The sequence below is a fragment of the Mixophyes fleayi genome, chromosome 6 (assembly GCF_038048845.1).
Source record: "Mixophyes fleayi isolate aMixFle1 chromosome 6, aMixFle1.hap1, whole genome shotgun sequence".
Classification (NCBI taxonomy): Eukaryota; Metazoa; Chordata; class Amphibia; order Anura; family Limnodynastidae; genus Mixophyes; species Mixophyes fleayi.
The window spans coordinates 122,904,472-122,922,189 of NC_134407.1; the positions used below are offsets into that span (position 1 = coordinate 122,904,472).

The window sequence follows — 17,718 nt, forward strand, 5'->3', positions numbered from 1 at the left end:
TTATTCGGCAGGAAGACACGTAGGCAACAGTTGGAGCGAGTTGCCCCCTCTTTTGTGAAAGGATCAGCAGTCTACTGGAACATCATTAACCCTGGACCAATGAAGACCTCTCTTAGTGTTATCTGTGTATATTTGTGACACCATCACTGTTTATGCTAATTTAAGCTGCATATAAGCTCCCTGGGCCAGTGTCTTCTTTCTCTCTTCCTGACAACAGACAACATCCTTGTGTCTTAACCTGGGCCCAGATGAAGCGCATGCGGAATGAAATGTTTATAATTTCCTGTTTATGATTATATTTTATTAGATTTATTGTCTATGCATTATCTTGCTTTGTCGTCATCCTGCTATATTTGGCTATTAAATCTCTTTGTGGGTTGGAACCCCAATAATTGCATTGGACAATGTTTATTGGTAGCGATAAAACAAACATTAAAATTGCTATCGGAGGAAACAGGTAAACCAGCTGAAACTACCAGGGAACTGGCATCTACCAAGACCACCCTTGGATCTAGTGCCCTGGAGAAGAGCTCCAACTTGCGGCTGAATCGGGAAAATCTAGCAAAGGATCTCCAGATGCAGAGACCATTAGCCTGCTGAGAAAGTCTATATCCCAGTTCTCCATCCCTGGGTTGAAGACTGCCATGATGGCCTAAAAGTTTCGTTCGGCCCACTGAAATATTCTGCATGTCTCTCGCATGGTTAGAGGACTCCTGGTGCCGTCTTATAGACTGAGGTATGCCACCGCCATGAATGTCTACCTGTATCTTCACAGCTCATTCCTGCAGCAGACAGAGCGCTGACCAGAGCACTGAACACAGCTTTCAGTTCCAACACACTCATCAGCCAAGTCCAATCCCAGCGCCTTTTTAGAGACGCAGCACCTGACTGGAAAGACATGTGAAATTGGTTCCACTTTGAGAGGGGATCCAACTGAATGCAATGCATTCAATGAATTGTATGCAACTGAGCAAATTGGACCTCCTCGAAAGTCAATGCCATCTTGCCCAGAACCTTCAAGTCTGACAGTCAGAAACCCTATCATTTTTTGCAAGGCCTGAATCTTATCTGGATCTTATCTGGTGGTACGAACACCATCTGTTTTTGGGTGAAGAAAAGTAGACCCAAAAATATAATTTGCTGTGATTGAATTTCAAGTCCAAAATCTGACTCTTATTATAGGATTCAAGAGTCTGTGCTGTCACTTGTACATTGGATGAAAATACTGCTGGCGGCTCTGCCTTGATGAGAAGATCATCCAGGTAGGGAGAGATGGTCACTGCCTTGGTCTGCAATAGAGCCAACATGACCGTGGCGAAGATCCATGGGGCTGTGGTGAGCCCAAACGGAAAAGCCCTAAATTGGTAATAATCTGACTGAACAGCAAATCTAAGAAGGGACTAATGTCCCTCCCAGATCAGAATGTGTAAATATGTGTCCTTAATGCTCACAGCCACCAATAACCTGTCTCATTATCAATTTCAAGGACTCCATCTTGAATATGGGCACCTGAAGCTGGGCGTTTAAAGATTTCAGAATGAGAATTTGCCTGACGAACAGTAGGGTTTTTGCACCAAAAGCAAATTGGAGAAAACCCCAATCCTCATTGATGGTACAGGACTGAAATAACCACCCCTGAAGAAATCAGGGAGTAAATAGCCTTTCGCAGAGTAGAACATTTTGCCCAGCTTGCAGGAAGCCGTCTAGTAAACAACAGTTTGGGTGGAGATCAGGAGATTTATCATGTAGCCCCAATCCATGATTCCTCTGACACGCACACCCCCATGGTAGTGTTGAAACACTGATCCTGAAAGAGGACTAGACAGGTGCCTGCCATAACGGAACCTGGGTGTGCAGAATGCCCATCCCACAGATTGCATGCCCAAAGACTTGGCAGCTGGACGTCTAGCAGACCACCCTTTCGGCAAACCACAACTGGGGCTGAAGACTGCCCTCTAGGATGCTGGAAATAAATATTATCTCCTTTTATCTGACTAATAATATGATCAAGCTCAGGCCCGAACAAGGCACCCACTAAAGAGGGAAGCAACTCAAGAGTCCTCTCCGACTCCACATCAGCCTCCAAGGCCTTAAGCCAGAGGGTCAGATGAGCCGAAACTGCAGAGGTTGAGATCCTAGCCAACAAGCCCTTGGAATGCTGTTTGGACCATCATTCCACAGCTTCATTCACAAAATCAGAGGCCAAGGTGGGCCTTAAAGAGGCCCCTGCCACCACGAAAATGGATTTAAGGATGCCCTCGACATTATGTTCCACTACCTTAAGTGTAGCTGCACTTGAAATGGGTATGGTAGTCACCTTTGACAACCGCGCAACAAATGCTTCGAACTTAAGGGTCGTTTCCCATTTACCAATATCCTCAGAAGTAAAAGGATAACAGTTTTGCAGCCTACTGGACACCTGGAACTTCTTGTCCAGCGAGATCCACGCCTTGCTCTACAAATCATCCAGCTAAGAGGAAGAAGGACAAGAAATCGGTCTTTTTCACCGTCTGTTTAAACAGATTAGTCTCCACAGCCTCAGGATGTCCAATACCTGGTGAATTGCCTGTATCATCTCTTCCACCCCCTGACGGTCAGAATGGACATCCTCCCGAACGGAGGAGCCCTCCACATCTGACCCTACAGTAACTTTGTCATCCTTCTGGGAGGAACTGTCAGAATCTGACTCATTCCCAAGTTGGGGTGTCACCAAACTCCTATGCATAAGCAAGGTAGACAGCGTGGTAGATACAAACAGCCTTGCTAAAGTGGAGGAAACCTTAACCAGGCCTTCAACTGAAGCTGCCAGACTTCTGGCCCACTCCAGTTCCTCTAAGACTGCTGCCACAGCAACTGCAGGAGTTTGGCCTGGTGCCTCAGACCACTGATCTGCCAAGCTCCAGTAGAGCTGGAGGGAATTTAGGAAATACTTCTGTCACAGGAAAAGGCAAGCTCAGCTATAGAATTGACTAGAGCAAGCTCTATCAAAAGTATACCCCCCTGCCGCACACAGCACTCAATCCTCAGACTGGCAGGCTGTGTACCAAGCATCCGCACCCGGCTTTCCAGAAGGCATTTGGTGTAGTACAGGTACACTTCATCATAGAAGTAACCCCAGCCTTAGTCCTCAAGGATCTTGATGTATCTGATAGATGATAGACACAGAGGGAAGAAAAAAAAAACCCAAAACAAAAATAAAAAAACAGGACTGAAGCAGCACACACCCAGAAAAAGAGAGTGAGTCTGCAATACAGCCCCAGAGCTCAAACAATCTGAGAAAACCAACATCCCCATATCTGGTACCTTTCAAATGAAGGACAGAGAAAGTTGGAGCTTCAAGATGGTTGCAGATCTAGTGCCTGCACATGAGGAGCGAGAGACTACCAAGGAGCAAGTGCTGAGAGTGGGAGGAAGCACCTACCCCCATGGCCCAGAACTGGATTAGTAGTCATCCAAAAGGACAGCTCTCTCTACCAATCCAGAGCCTAGTGGAGGCTTGCAACTAAGTAAACCCAACTCAATCCAGCCCCATGACAAGTAAGAGCCAGTGGCAGCCTCCAAACCTAGGGCCCATCACAACTTGCCTACATCCTCTCTACCAGCACTTTGAAGATTATACTCACTGCTTCCAGCTCTTCTGTTGTACTGTGTAGCTGTGGCTGCCTGTCTTGTAGCCACTGCACGCGAACACTAGTCACAGTCTGTGATGGCCATGCCTGGCTCCCCTGGAGATATCCAGTTTTGGAAGCAGGGAGGAGACAGCGGAAGCACGCTCTCAGTACCTCCGATGCTCTGCTACTAGCAACATACAGCCATCCGTGCCGTGCTCTGTCCTACATCCTGCCGCCAAAACGACCCTGGCAACTGCAGATGTGGATCCATAGAATGAAAGTAAATGAATAAGGATGCAATGCAGCCCCAGCCAAAAATATACCGCTTACACCCCTGGACACTGAACTAAACTGAGGTCCTTACAGGAGAGGAGTATAGACAGGGAGCAGTTCAGGACAACAGAAATTTAAAGTGCCCACATCTCATGACCCTACACTAGATCCAAGTGTACCTGGTGTCCCCCAATGGATGCCTGAGAAATCTCCAAATACTCTAATTAGTGCCCACATACTTTTGGCCATGTAGTATAATATTTCATTTTTATTTATACATATATCTGTGACTTGGGTAAGAACTGTTCATTTTGATTCCTGTCCCCTTGATTGGTAAACACAGTGTTCAAAGTTAATGATGTACAGTTCAAGTGCGAAGTAAATAGTGATTTCCCTACTGAAAGGGAAACACAAGAAAAACCAATCTCCCCTGCCTATCAGCACTGGCAGATCAAATATCATCTGCTGCTGGATCCAGATAAAACAATCTACCAATGATAACCAGAGTTTGCCTGCTTTCCCTGTATGATACGTTTAAAAGAATATATTTTACTGTGCTATCAAAAGAAAGCCCAGCCTGTCAGCAAAAAAAAGGTACATAGATTAGATTACAAACAATGCTTAGTGTAACCCACACATAACAAAAACAATGCAATGTAGTCTGACCACAAAGGTATGAAATACCCCAGGTCAGGAATGGGGTGGTGACTTTTGTTTGAGTTAAGCAGGAGCAGATTTAATTTTCTTTTCCACTTGACAATACTTTATGGATGGAGTCGCAAAGCATGGTGTATTAACCAGCAGCTTGAAAGAAAAAGTTTCGGCCTAAAACTAGAAACAACATTCATACCATGCATCTTATTACATTACCCCCCACAATGCACAACATGAGACACAATTATCACAGCACAAAACACTCACCGAGCCGGTAAGCATGTCATACAAGAGAATTCCCAAACTCCACCAGTCCACTGCTCGGTTGTGACCTTTGCGTGACAAAACCTCAGGTGCCCTAGGATAAGATAAACTATATGCCAATATATTCTACATATAAGTACTACCTATAAAAAAGCAGTTTTCAAATATTTTATAAAATTCTTATTTTACATTGTGGAGGATAAAAAGTTAGTGCCAGAGTAAAATACTAATATTTCTGCTTGTGTTTTTTTGTTTTGTTTTTTTGGTGGTAGGGAGAATCAGGTTGTTGGATGTCTGGACATATTGCAGTTTATCTAAATGAAAATATTTTTACTTAATGCTATATTTTGTATATTACTTATTTGGTAAACAACATCTCAATAAATATTTTTTTTTTTTATGCAAGGAAGGGAGAAAACAAACAAAAAAAAACCCCAAACACCACAATCCTAGAGTAAGACTTTCTGGAGAACAACACAATCCTAAATTAGATACTAAACTTGTTTGTTGTGATTTGTACAAAACCATGTAGGCGCTTTGGACTGTCAGTCAGACAAACATTTTTGGTGTACAAACGATGTAACACATAGATGTAGGAAAGGAAAAACCATCCATAGGTTGTTAAATGAGAATTCTGAATCCAAAAAGGGGGCATTTAAACTCACAAAATAAATACATTTTGAAAGCAATTTAATAATATTATTACATAATGTATTACATAAATATAAAGTGTGTTTGATAACTAATCACTTTATACGAGATTTTCCTACTTCTTTAGTTGCAAGATAATAATGAATATCTTGGTCTTGGGAAGTGGCGAGATCCCCAAGAAAAGCTGAGTCATCGTAAAGCCAGGCACATGGTACAATCCTAATGCTTGGCCGATTAAGATCTCTGTCAGCGTCCAATTTGGTAACACATATAAATGACCATATTGGATGAGATTTGGAGTATGCATTTTCACTGAATGTTCCAGGGAAGGTTGGCCTCTTCTACATTGTTCTGATTCATTGGTTCTAAGCTAAAGAAGGTTCAGACTGACTGATAGTCCAAAGCAGCATGCAATTTTCAAAAAAAACAAAAACAAAAACCCCAAAAAATGAGCAAAATACCCTAGGATTGCCACATGGTGACATCTGCTGACATGGAACTATTACTACACCACAGAAAAAAAAAATAGAACATGACTAGGCATGTTATTCACCCAATGGTCACGGTTAGGGCTGTTAACAAGTTCAGAAGCCCAATGTAGTACTTTAGTATAGCAATTAAGAGTAAATGTAACTCACTTACTATTGCCCTTTCTATATTAGGCTGTACTGAATTCTGCACTTCTACTTTAAAACTGGTTATTTTCAAAAGTTGTTTTAATGAGGGGCATCAGCCTTAGAAACACAGATGTGCCCTAGCTTACATGTATGGGGCTCATATTGCCATATAACGTGGCATTAAATCTCAACCAAATTCATGTACTTTGTGGGTGGATGTACATACAGTACATATACATACACAGCACATTAAGTGAGGTGTTCAATAAGTTTCTCACTTTGTCAATGCAAGTACAGCAATTTGTAAATCAAACACTAATCAGCAATAACCCATAGGAAAACGCAATAAAAAATAAATAAAAATAAAAATAGTATAAATATAATATCCTAAAATTCTTTCTACAGTCTGTAATTTATCATTTTTGATGTTTAGTGTGGATTATATAACTTTAGGATTTTATACTACACTGTTTATTGTATTAACTTTTCCTTTTTAAACTACATGTTCACACACACTACATGTTGTAAAGTACATACATATACTCCACAGTTCCGCAGAAGGTGTGTGTCACACTATCTCCGTGAATGGACTCCTTGCACATTCCAAAATCTGTGAGCTTAATGTGACCTATAAGACAATAGAATGGTCAACTGGTACACACTAAATGATGATTAGTAAGCTAAAGTTAAAATATATCTAAAAACAAAACAAGTTAATCTAGTGTAAAATATGGCATTTTGTACAATTCAGGTTAGAGTTCTCAATTATTTAAAGATTGTTCCTTACCATTAAAATGCATTTTCTTCAGGTTTAATGTCTTCAACACACCAGAGAGATGAAAGAAAAGGTATTCCAAAATTGTAAAGGGGACACTTGACAAAACCCCAATGTGATCAAATAGGATATAAAAATGCTGCTTACAATTGATTAACAGTGAGGGAGGCTTGTGTGCTGCCTTAAAATAATCTCTGAAAACTTTTTATGGGATAAGCATGTCTTCTAGAAGCACGCCACAGTTTTATGAAGATATCCAGAGAGCTCTAAAATGCCTACTCAAAAGAACCTTATAGACTTTGTAGAAATATAACTCCTTGCAAAGGTGTATAGATGCTTTCAAGCAGCTGGCTTGCTGAAGCATCCCGCTTCTCAGCCAAGAACATGTGCCATGTTTTTTTAATTCAATGATCTCTACCCATAAACATACAATATATTAAAATACGCTTGTGTGGGTTTCCTCCGGGTGCTCGTTTCCTCTCACACTCCAAAAATATACTAGTAGGTTAACTAGCTGCTATCAAAATTGACCCTAGTCTCTCTCTCTCTCTGTATGTTAGGGAATTTAGACTGTAAGCTCCAATGGGGCAGGGGCTGATGTGAATGAGTTCTCTGTACAGCGCTGTGGAATCAGTGGCGCTATATAAATAGATGGTGATGATACTTACTTAAAACTAGAAATGTTTGGGTTGGAAGCTTTTATTGGTCCACATAAATTACCATGTTTTTTTAAAGACCTTGGTTCTATCTAGATAAGATTAATGACATATCTGCACATCCCTAAGTAGGAATTCCTTATTTGTTTGTGCCTAGAAAAATGTAAGGCAGATATCTTGTGACATGCTGAAAGTAGACAAAGTTTAGGAGACAACTCAAGTGTTTGTATCCTGAAGAAACAAATCCAAAAGGTAAAAAAGTGGAGGGAGGAAATACTAACATTATAGGAGAGAGGCTCAACTGGAGAATAGTTAATGTTGTTAAACTCCAATTTAGGTGCCACTAGTGGAAGAGCACTCCGTTTAAAGCACTTTTAATGATTTTTCTGAATAAGGCCTTATCATGAGACAATGTGTTTTTTTTTTTTTGGTTGTTTTTTTTTTTAAATAAAAGTAAAAAGAAAAGATAAGAGGGGAAATATCTTCCAAATTCTTTCATATCCAGAAGTTGACATATTTGTCTATTTTGTAGTAACATCTCATTTGAGAAAAGAGAGCTTGATTTGTATCTGCACTTGAGTAACTAGTCGTTTAGGTGTATTTAAGTTAGATCTTGCTCCAGTGAAAAATACTTATGCTGTCTGACATGACATCAATCTGCTGGTTCCTGTAAAATTTACAGGAGAAAAACCATGATCGAAAGTCTGGATAGAAACCTCCACACTGAGATTCTTTCCAAGGATGTAGCAAACATCTATCTCCTCTCCATCACCTGGCAGTAGCCACTATTGGGTTAAATCATCCCTGAAGTGTACTGGATAGAAGAAAAAAAATAAAAAAGTATTCCAATAAATTCCCCCACCTTTGCACAGCATACTTTTTCCTGCCCCTGCACCAAAAGACAGGATCTATTCTCTTTTATTTCTCCCCATGCTAGCAAAAGAGGGGTTCCGTCTTACATCATCTAGTTGAGTGCCCCAATGTTAAATTAAAAGGGTACCAGCTGCCAAGGGGAATTCCTTGTAACTAGGGCAGGGTGGAGTTGTACGGACAGTACTCTTCCAACTTCAATTGCCCTTTTTCACATGTACCTGCCTACCTGCTAGAAACAGAGTCTGACGTCAGGAAACAAACTTCCATAGGTCTCAGCATTTAGTCTATGGCTACTCTGCATTAAACAAAATCTGTTTTGCTGCTCTGGCAAGCATTACGTGAAACTTCTGTAACATTTATGTTCCGATTACTGAGGTCTGTTTTTAAGATATTGCCTCTAGTTAGTAGAATTCTCTCTCTCCAGCAAACCGAGTTCAATGAGTATATGTTATGTGACAAGTATGCCTCACATACCCCAAAAAAAAAAAATTCACAACTGTATAAATGCTGTAACATCTGCTCCAAATGACAGCTTTGACGCACTGGATAAAGACATCCTTTGTACAGACGATGGAATCTGTGGTCCTTAAATTTCTTAAGCAACATCCATTCTTCCTTAGTAACCTCACTCTGCTACGGCTTTACCAGGCCTTTTTCCTTTCATAATTAAAAAGCATGAATTGCATGATGGTATGACCCCTTTAGATCTTTCTGAAAGTTGAGCTAAAAGAGGATTCTTCTAGTCTTGCCACAAATAGCTCATTAACTTTTGATTTGAACATAAAAGAGTCATGAACTCAGGTGATTAGTGATCATGGAACTCTGTACAGGTTAGAGTGCAAAATGTTTGTTGAAGTCCTGAGGAAAATTTGATGTTTTCTTGATTTTTAATCTTGACTTTATGGAGTGGAAGAGTGGTCACAAAAAGAAAAAATATTTTTAACCAATAAATGGCTAAGATGTACATGCTTAATCTGGAGGAGTTATTTTCCTGAGATTCTCCACTGAAAGTTTATGCATCTACTACTCATGTAGCGATAAACTACAATTAACATTAATGAGGGTGGTACCCTCAAGGAAAGGAGGCAAGGGACAGTTTAAAACAAAAACAAACAAAAAGTTGTATGGTACCAGGTGTCATATAGGCTATTACTTCACCAGCAAGAGAAAATCATTTTTCAGTATGTGGCGTTGAGAAATTCCTTTATAATGATACAAGTAAAAGAGAGAATATTATAGAACTTTTATAAATTATCGAAATGGCTAATTAATTTTTTTCTGATACCTTAATTGAAGCTTTAAAAATCTGTTGTATACAGAACCTACTGAAATCAGGTTACAATAATGAAATTTAACTATAAAATAGGACTCTTATGTACCAATACTCCAAGAATTCATAATATTATCTACAGTCTTGTAGTAAATGGTCTGATGTCACTATCATAGAGGTGCCAATCCCTAAAATTATAACCCTATAACATACCAATAAAAGAGAAGCACCACCAAACTAAAATGTCACTAATACGGATACTAATTTTGATACCAAAAATGCACACAGCACTATATATATATATATATATATGCTCATCCTTCATACTAGATTAATCTAACTTTTTAGTCTGACAGCGTTTCTGGGTCAATCTATATCAAATGGTCCAGAATTAAATTAATTGGTTGCTTGACCATTTTAATACATTTTATTGTGTGTGTGATGACCCCTGTAAATTAGTAGTTAGAAACCCCCATTACTCTATTTTCATTTACCTTCATAAGAGGATGGCGGCCATTTTTGTATCATGACGTATGACATTTTCCGCTGTTGCTGATGTTTGGGGTAAATGTAATATCTCTGCTCAAAAAAGTCATAGAAAGTTGGTATAACAACCATTATTTTCAGCACATTTCAAGCTACATATTTTGCATTATAACTATTTCCCTTCTTCCTAATGACTGAAATTTAAGCCCAAAGTTAATTATCAGATTTCAATGGAAAGGAATACAATTTCATAGCTGTAATTTTTTTAGGGAATAGCTATACACTCAAATATTTAACAAACAAATTTTTTGAGTTATCTATCTTTTCTACTATTTTTATTAGAGCACTTTGAAATTGCTCATTTTTCACTAAAATTGACCCCTAATATCTCTGGTAGGGAACATGATAAAAAAATGTCAAATTCACAGCATACACAGTACTCTATGAGGGGTAACTATAAAAAAAAAAAGTTTGATATACCATGGGGAACAAAGTTACACTACGAGCAAATGTGTTAAAAGAACGTTATCCATATATCTTGCCGTCTACTTTTTTTTTTCTTATTTATTTTATAGGTCGTTACTCTGTAGATATGTTGCTTACAACCTCCTTTGTAATAGGTATGGTGATGTATACGTGCCTGTTTTTCCCAACCCGTTCCCCCTCCTTAACCCATTTTGTTTCCTGTCTATTTCCTACTTCTCCCTTCTACTATAAAAATTTTAAAATAAGAGGAGACATCGTGTTGTCTTAAAACAGTTGGTTTTTACTTGTTGTTCGCTCTTTTCTATGCGGTTTCCTCTTGTAACAACTAAAGAGTTTAAAATAAAAATAAAAAATGGGAGCCATCATCACATGAAGGTAAATAAAAATAAAATAATGGTGGTTTCTGACTACTAACTTACAGGGGTCATCACACACACACACACACACACCAACCTCTCCTAAAGTTTACAATGAACGTCACTTCCAAGACAATACTCTTGTTGAAGATTATTCATAGTCCACTGAATTGACTTCAAAGAATCCACACCCAATATCTTCTCATATGGAGTCCAGATGACATAAAAATGTATATACCCAAATACAAACTGTAGACAGTAAATGGAAGCATTACTATAAATATGTGAGCAGATATAAAAAGTAAACACATTGTTATTGGAATTGATTTTTATGACGTAAAGCCTGAAACCAAGATACATCATGACCTTCTTCAACCTTTAATGTGACCTTGAAACCAACAACATTCAACTGAAAAAAAACACTACGCCTTTTAGGAAAAATAAGTGAAAAAGAGGATTTATGTACCTACGGTAAATCCGTTTCTCTGATTCCGTCTGGGGGACACTGCTTACCATGGGGTTGTGGAGGGAGCTTGGGGAGTTGGCACCTAACTTTTAGTACTGCCGACAGACCCCTCCCCTCTACAATCCCCCTGCCTCTTCCTGTCAGTCAATTAAAAAGCACCAAGGAGAAAAGGCCAATCAACCAAAAGCACACAGAAGAAAAGCAGAAGGGAGGGATCGCAGTGTCCCCCAGACGGAATCAGAGAAACGGATTTAACGTAAGTACATAAATCCTCTTTTCTCTTTCATCCAGTCTGGGGGAAACTGCTTACCATGGGGACTTTCTAAAGCAGCCCCCTAAGGGTGGGACTACTCTGAAAATCCCGCTCGTAAAGCATTACGAGCAAAATTTGCATCCGCAGATGCAAACACATTAAACTGGTAAAAATTTGTAAAGATGTGGACAGAGGACCAGGTGGCTGCCCTGCAGAAGCCCCATTTCACGCTGCCCACGACGCCCCTACCGATCTGGTGGAATGGGCCGTAAGTCTCTCCGGCACAGGACGGTTAGCCTTTATGTAAGCTTGTTTAATGGTTGCCGTAATCCATCTTGCAATGGACTGTTTTGAGGCTGGCCAGCCTCTCTTACTAGCATCATAAAGAACAAACAGAGAATCAGTACGTCTAATCTGAGAAGTTCTCTTGACATAAATGCGGAGAGCCCTAACCACATCTAACTTTTCCATAGACTGTTGATCCGAATGGGAAGTAGATGAAAAGACCGGAACTACAATTTCCTGGTTCACATGGAAAGCCGAAACTACTTTTGGAACGAAGGAAGGGAGGGTTCTTAACACCGCTCTGTCCTCGTGGAAAACCAGATATGGTTCCCGACAAGACAGAGCTCCTAATTCCGAAACCCTACGTGCAGATGCAATTGCCAAAAGGAAGAGGACCTTCCAGGTCAACCACTTCAAATCTGCCACAAGTAATGGCTCAAAAGGAGGCCCCTTAAGCATATCCAGTACCAGGTTGAGATCCCATGGTGCTGTGGGCGGAACATAGGGAGGCTGAATATGCAAGACTCCCTGGAGGAAAGTCCTAATATCTGGTAAATCCGCTAATTTCAGGTGAAAAAATACTGACAGAGCCGAAACCTGAACTTTTAAAGAACCTAACCGAAGCCCTGCTTCCAGGCCATCCTGAAGGTAAGCCAACAAGCGAGGGAGGCGAAAAGAGGACGAGTGACATGTCTTATTTTCGCACCATCTGATGTAGGCTCTCCAAATCTGGTGATCGATGCGAGCTGAAACTGGCTTTCTGGCTCGCATCATAGTATTCACTTCGCTGGAGGAAAAACCTCTAGCCCTCCAGAGGCTGGCTTCAACAGCCATGCCGTTAAACTGAGCGGAGGTAAATTCTGGTGACGGAAGGGACCTTGCAGAAGAAGGTCGTCTCGAGACGGAAGACGAAAACCTTGTCCTTCCGCCATAGAGATTATGTCCGCGTACCAGACTCGGCGCGGCCATGAAGGAGCTATTAGAATTACTGGCAGACTGCCCTGCCTTACTCGTCTGAGTACGCGAGGAAGCATGGGAATCGGAGGAAACAGGTATCCTAACCTGAACACCCATGACATTGTCATAACGTCCACTGCCACCGCAAAGGGGTCTCTTGCCCTTGCGCAAAACCTTTCTGTTGTGTCTGGAGGCCATGAGATCTATGTCCGGAAGACCCCACCCCTGAACCAGAGACTGGAAAACTTTCGGATGGAGTGACCACTCCCCCAGCATCACCTGGTGTCGACTTAGGTAGTCGGCCTCCCAATTCTTTATTCCTCGAATGAAAACTGCCGATATTGCTGGAACAAATTGTTCTGCCTAAACCAAAATTTGAGCTGCAATATTCATTGCCGCTGCACTCCTGGTTCCTCCTTGCCTGTCGACATATGCCACGGCCGTGGCATTGTCGGACTGAACTCTGACAGGGTGGCCCTGAAGGAGGGACTGGGCCCCCCAGAGGGCCAAAAGAATAGCCTTCAACTCCAGCACGTTTATTGATAGGGCTGATTCCTGAACCGACCAAAGTCCCTGGAGCCGGAGGTGCAGAATTACTGCCCTCAAACCTTTCAGGCTGGCGTCCGTCGTTGCTATGATCCATGGCGCGAAGGACCTGCCCACTGTCATGTGATCCTGAATCAGCCACCACTGAAGCGATTCTCTCGCCCTTGGAGATAGAGATCCTCTGGAGATCCAAACGTAGGTGGGATCCTGACCATTTTGTCAATAGATCCCACTGAAAACAACGAGAATGGGCTCGACCGAAGGGGATGGTCTCGAAGGAGGCCACCATCTTTCCCAGCAGCCGCATACACAAGTACATTGAGGGGTTGGGAGAAGACAAGACCTGAGTTGTTATACTCTGAATTGAACTGATCTTCTCGACAGGTAGGAACACCCTTTGCTGGCTGGTATCCATAATAAGCCCTAGGAAAACCATGCGTTGACACGGAACCATCTGGGATTTCTTTAAATTTATTAGCCATCCATGGCCCTCGAGAACCGCCAAGGTGAGGGATAAGTGATAACGTAAGCAATTCTCTGTGGAGGATTTGATGAGCAGGTCGTCCAAATAAGGCACGACCTAAACTCCCTGAAGGTGAAGACATGCTGCCATAACTGACATGATCTTTGTGAAAACCCTCGGCGCTGTTGAGAGTCCGAAGGGGAGGGCCCCGAAACGGATAGTGGAAGGATCCCACCGAGAATCTTAGGAGAGACTGAAGGTGGATCCAAATGGGAATGAGAAGGTATGCGTCTTTTATGTCTATAGACGCCATAAACTGATCCTTCTCTAAGCCGTTTATTACCGACCTTAGGGATTCCATCCGAAATTTGTCCATCCTTAAGTGCACATTGAGACCCTTTAAGTTTAGGATTGGACGAAAGGAGCTGTCCGGCTTCTTGACCAGAAACAGGTTTGAATAAAAACCCCTGTCCTTTCTGGTAATCTGGGACCATGCAGATAACTCTTTGAGAAAGAAGAGAGGCGACACAATCCTGTATTGCCTGCCTACTTGATGGATCTCGGGGTAGCAGAGTTAGGAAGAAACGATGTGGGACCGGGCCCAGCAGGTCTATCCTGTACCCCTCTGATATAATACCCCGAATCCAAGGATCTTGGGAGGACACTGCCAACTGTTCCTGAAACAAAGATAGACGTCCCCCCACTGGTGCCCCCTCCGGAACAGAGTGGTCGTCAGGACGCAGACTTCTCCTGGGTCTTGGAGGCCTGGCGCCTAGCTGCAAATGAGGATCTCCCCCTGGCAGATGAGCCTCGAGAATTTGGCTGTCTGCCTCTAAAGGACTGTCCTCTAGGTAAGGAGGTGCCCCGAAAGGGCTGACGAAAGGAGCTGACGAAAGGAGCTGACCCGAGGGTTTCGGCTCCTGCTAGGGAATACCGGCAAGGAAGTGCTTTTGCCCCCCGTTGCCCGTGAGATCAGGGTATCCAATTCCGGGCCGAACAAACCTGCTGCTAAAAAAAGGTATGGTTTCCACTGACTTTTTTTTGTTTCCGCATCTCCTTCCCAGTATTTCAGCCATAACGTTCTTCTTGCTGAAATAGATGCAGCCTGAATAGAAGAGGATACAGCCGCTGAGTTCTGGGCCGCCTCATAAAGGTACCCCGATGCCTCCTTCAAATGCAAAGCCAGGGGAAGTAAATCAGAGTCCTGCAAGGCCTCTGCCAGCTGATCTGTCCATGCTTCCATGGCTCTAGCCACCCAAGCTGAAGCAAATGTGGGCCTAAAGAAAGGACCCGCAGCCGCAAATATAGATTTTAGCTGGGATTCCACTCTGCGGTCATTGACATCCTGCAGAGATGTAGAACCCGGAGCTGGAAGTAAAGTGTGCTTGGCCAATCGGGCTATAGGAATATCCACTTTTGGAATACTCTCCCAGCGAACCACATCTTCCTCCTGCAATGGATACAGGGAAGAGAACCTTTTGGGAGCAGAGAACCTCTTATCAGGCTGTTTCCAGGCTCCTTCTGCAATATCCTTAAGCTTTACGGAAGGGGGAAAATGGATAGCCTTTCTTTTGGCCTTCTTAAATAGACTTCTGTCTCTGGGAGTAGTATCCTCCGGTTCTGGGAGGTCCAACGCTTGTCTCACTGCTAAAACCAAATCATTAATAAATTGGCTTTTAGAGCTTTCTTCCTGTTCCAAAGGTTGAACCTGGTCAGGATCAGAATTAATTTCCCCCTCTTCCTCTGAAAACTCCTCAGAGTCTGAAAGGACCATAAGGGTATTATCAGATCTAGGCGTCCTTCTTTTAGCAGACGGAATGTTTGGGGATTCAAGTAACTGGTTTAGTTTATCCAAACCCTTTATAAATGCTGCAGACCATGCTGGTTCTGTGGGAACAGGGGCTTGGTCTGTATGAGGAGAGAAAGGTCCTGGTATAGACGTTCCAATAGAACCTGTGCTAACAGGGAGGCCCATCTGAGTACTAGTATTATTAGCCACCGAAGTAGCCACAGTAGATAGCAATTGATTAGATTGAAAAACCATCTGTGCTAAAGAGGAAACCGACTGTGTCAGGGAGGTCACTCAGGCCGGTTCCTCCGTCAGTGAGGCTAAAATATGCTGGGCTTGCGCAGGGGGGACCCCTGCCTCGCAGACAGAGCAGAGCGCCAACGGGTCCTTCTGCCCACAGGGTAATTTTACATTACATTTAGAACATGTAAAATATTTTGCAATAGAGCTCTTTCCCTTATCTGACATTTCTTAATAAAGGAAGGCACACCAAACACACAGACATAAATTGTTAAATTTAGCTGAGTAGAGAGAGAGATATAAATGTGTGGAGAGAAAAGTGTAAACTACAAGTAATCAACTAATCTAGATATAAAAGTTGTACTTGTAAAATTTTAAACACGAAATAATACTTAAGCAAGTAGGAGAACTATAATATAACTCCTACTAGCTCACTTGTACACAGCAATACAGAATGTGTGTTTAAATAAATCAAATACTTAGCCCATAGGCCAAACAGGGGAGAAGTCCAACAGCAGTATCCTGGTGCCTGCTCCCTCAGATCTGTTCTCTCTTCCCGGGCTTCTCCTTGGCGCCAGAAGACTGGGATAAACCATCTCTCTCTCTGGAAGGAGGGGGAGCTCTATGTGTTAGCTCCCCCGCTTCAGTAATGCTGCCTCTGCAGCAATTGTGTCTGAATAAAAAATTAAAAGTATTATGTGGCATAGTAGTGGAGACCTCCAGGGGAGGTCTCCGCAGCGGATAATACCAGATGCCCCCTCCTATGTATGAGGGGGGATCCTGGTATAGCCCCCTTCTCCTCTCATCTGAATCCAAGATGGCCGCCGTCAATGCAGTATCCGATAACCGGCGCTCTATGCTTGCAGTGGCAGCGTCGGTTATCGAGGAGACTCCAGGAGTGACAGCGGTCCGTGAGACCGCTTGTCACTCCTAATTCAGGCACCAATTTCTTCAATCTCCTCCTGTCCCTGTAAGTGAGAGCCGCTGGCTCTCATCTGACAGGGTAGTGCCTGCGCTGCCCTGCTGTGAGTGTGTTCTCTATATTAGAACACACTCCAGCTCTGCCACCTGTAAAAAAAAGTTAAGAATAAAATAAAAAAGTTAAAAATTACCTACAGTACTAAAACACTGCCCAACTCCATGGGCACCTAAAAAAAACTGACAGGAAGAGGAAGAGGCAGGGGGATTGTAGAGGGGAGGGGTCTGTCGGCAGTACCTAAAGTTAACTAGTTAGGTGCCAACTCCCCAAGCTTCCTCCACAACCCCATGGTAAGCAGTGTCCCCCAGACTGGATGAAAGAGAAATAAAAATTCTACAATACCTTGGTTCTGTAAATACCAGGGGGTAAATGTATTAAACAGCGCATTTTGCAACTTGTCAATATTTGGCAAGCTTGACAGCTAATTTTAAAACAGCAATGTGTTCAAAGGCAATATTTGCCTTTAAACACATTGCCGTTTTAAAAACAATACCCATATCTATGCGCACATTGGAACCTAAATACCATTAGTGCTGTGTTTTAATATAAGTAGCATAATTTTTCTGGTTTTAATTCTCCTGTGAAGTAACCAGAAACAAACAGCTCTTCCGGTACAATTCTAAAACTACTTCTGGTTTTCAGAACTATATGTAAACCTGAACATGTATAGAACCTCTAGCATTTGGAATGTCTCAACAAACTAAACATGCATAAACGCGTAAAAAAATGCATGACATGTACTACAGAATATGAATAGTGCTTCCACCG

The 17,718-nt window shown here is 42.2% G+C and overlaps 1 protein-coding gene across 2 annotated transcripts in view; it reads right to left on the reverse strand.

Annotated features, from left to right (window-relative positions):
* The window catches only part of RPS6KB2 (ribosomal protein S6 kinase B2), a 38,327-nt gene that overhangs the window by 12,912 nt on the left and 7,697 nt on the right, over window positions 1–17,718 (reverse strand). For both annotated transcript variants that reach the window (XM_075217247.1, XM_075217246.1), the window contains 2 exons: window positions 6,608–6,698; window positions 4,806–4,896 (listed from right to left, as the gene is read on the reverse strand). In XM_075217247.1, the coding sequence (XP_075073348.1) occupies window positions 4,806–4,896; window positions 6,608–6,698 (182 nt within the window). The remainder of the gene's footprint in view (window positions 1–4,805; window positions 4,897–6,607; window positions 6,699–17,718) is intronic.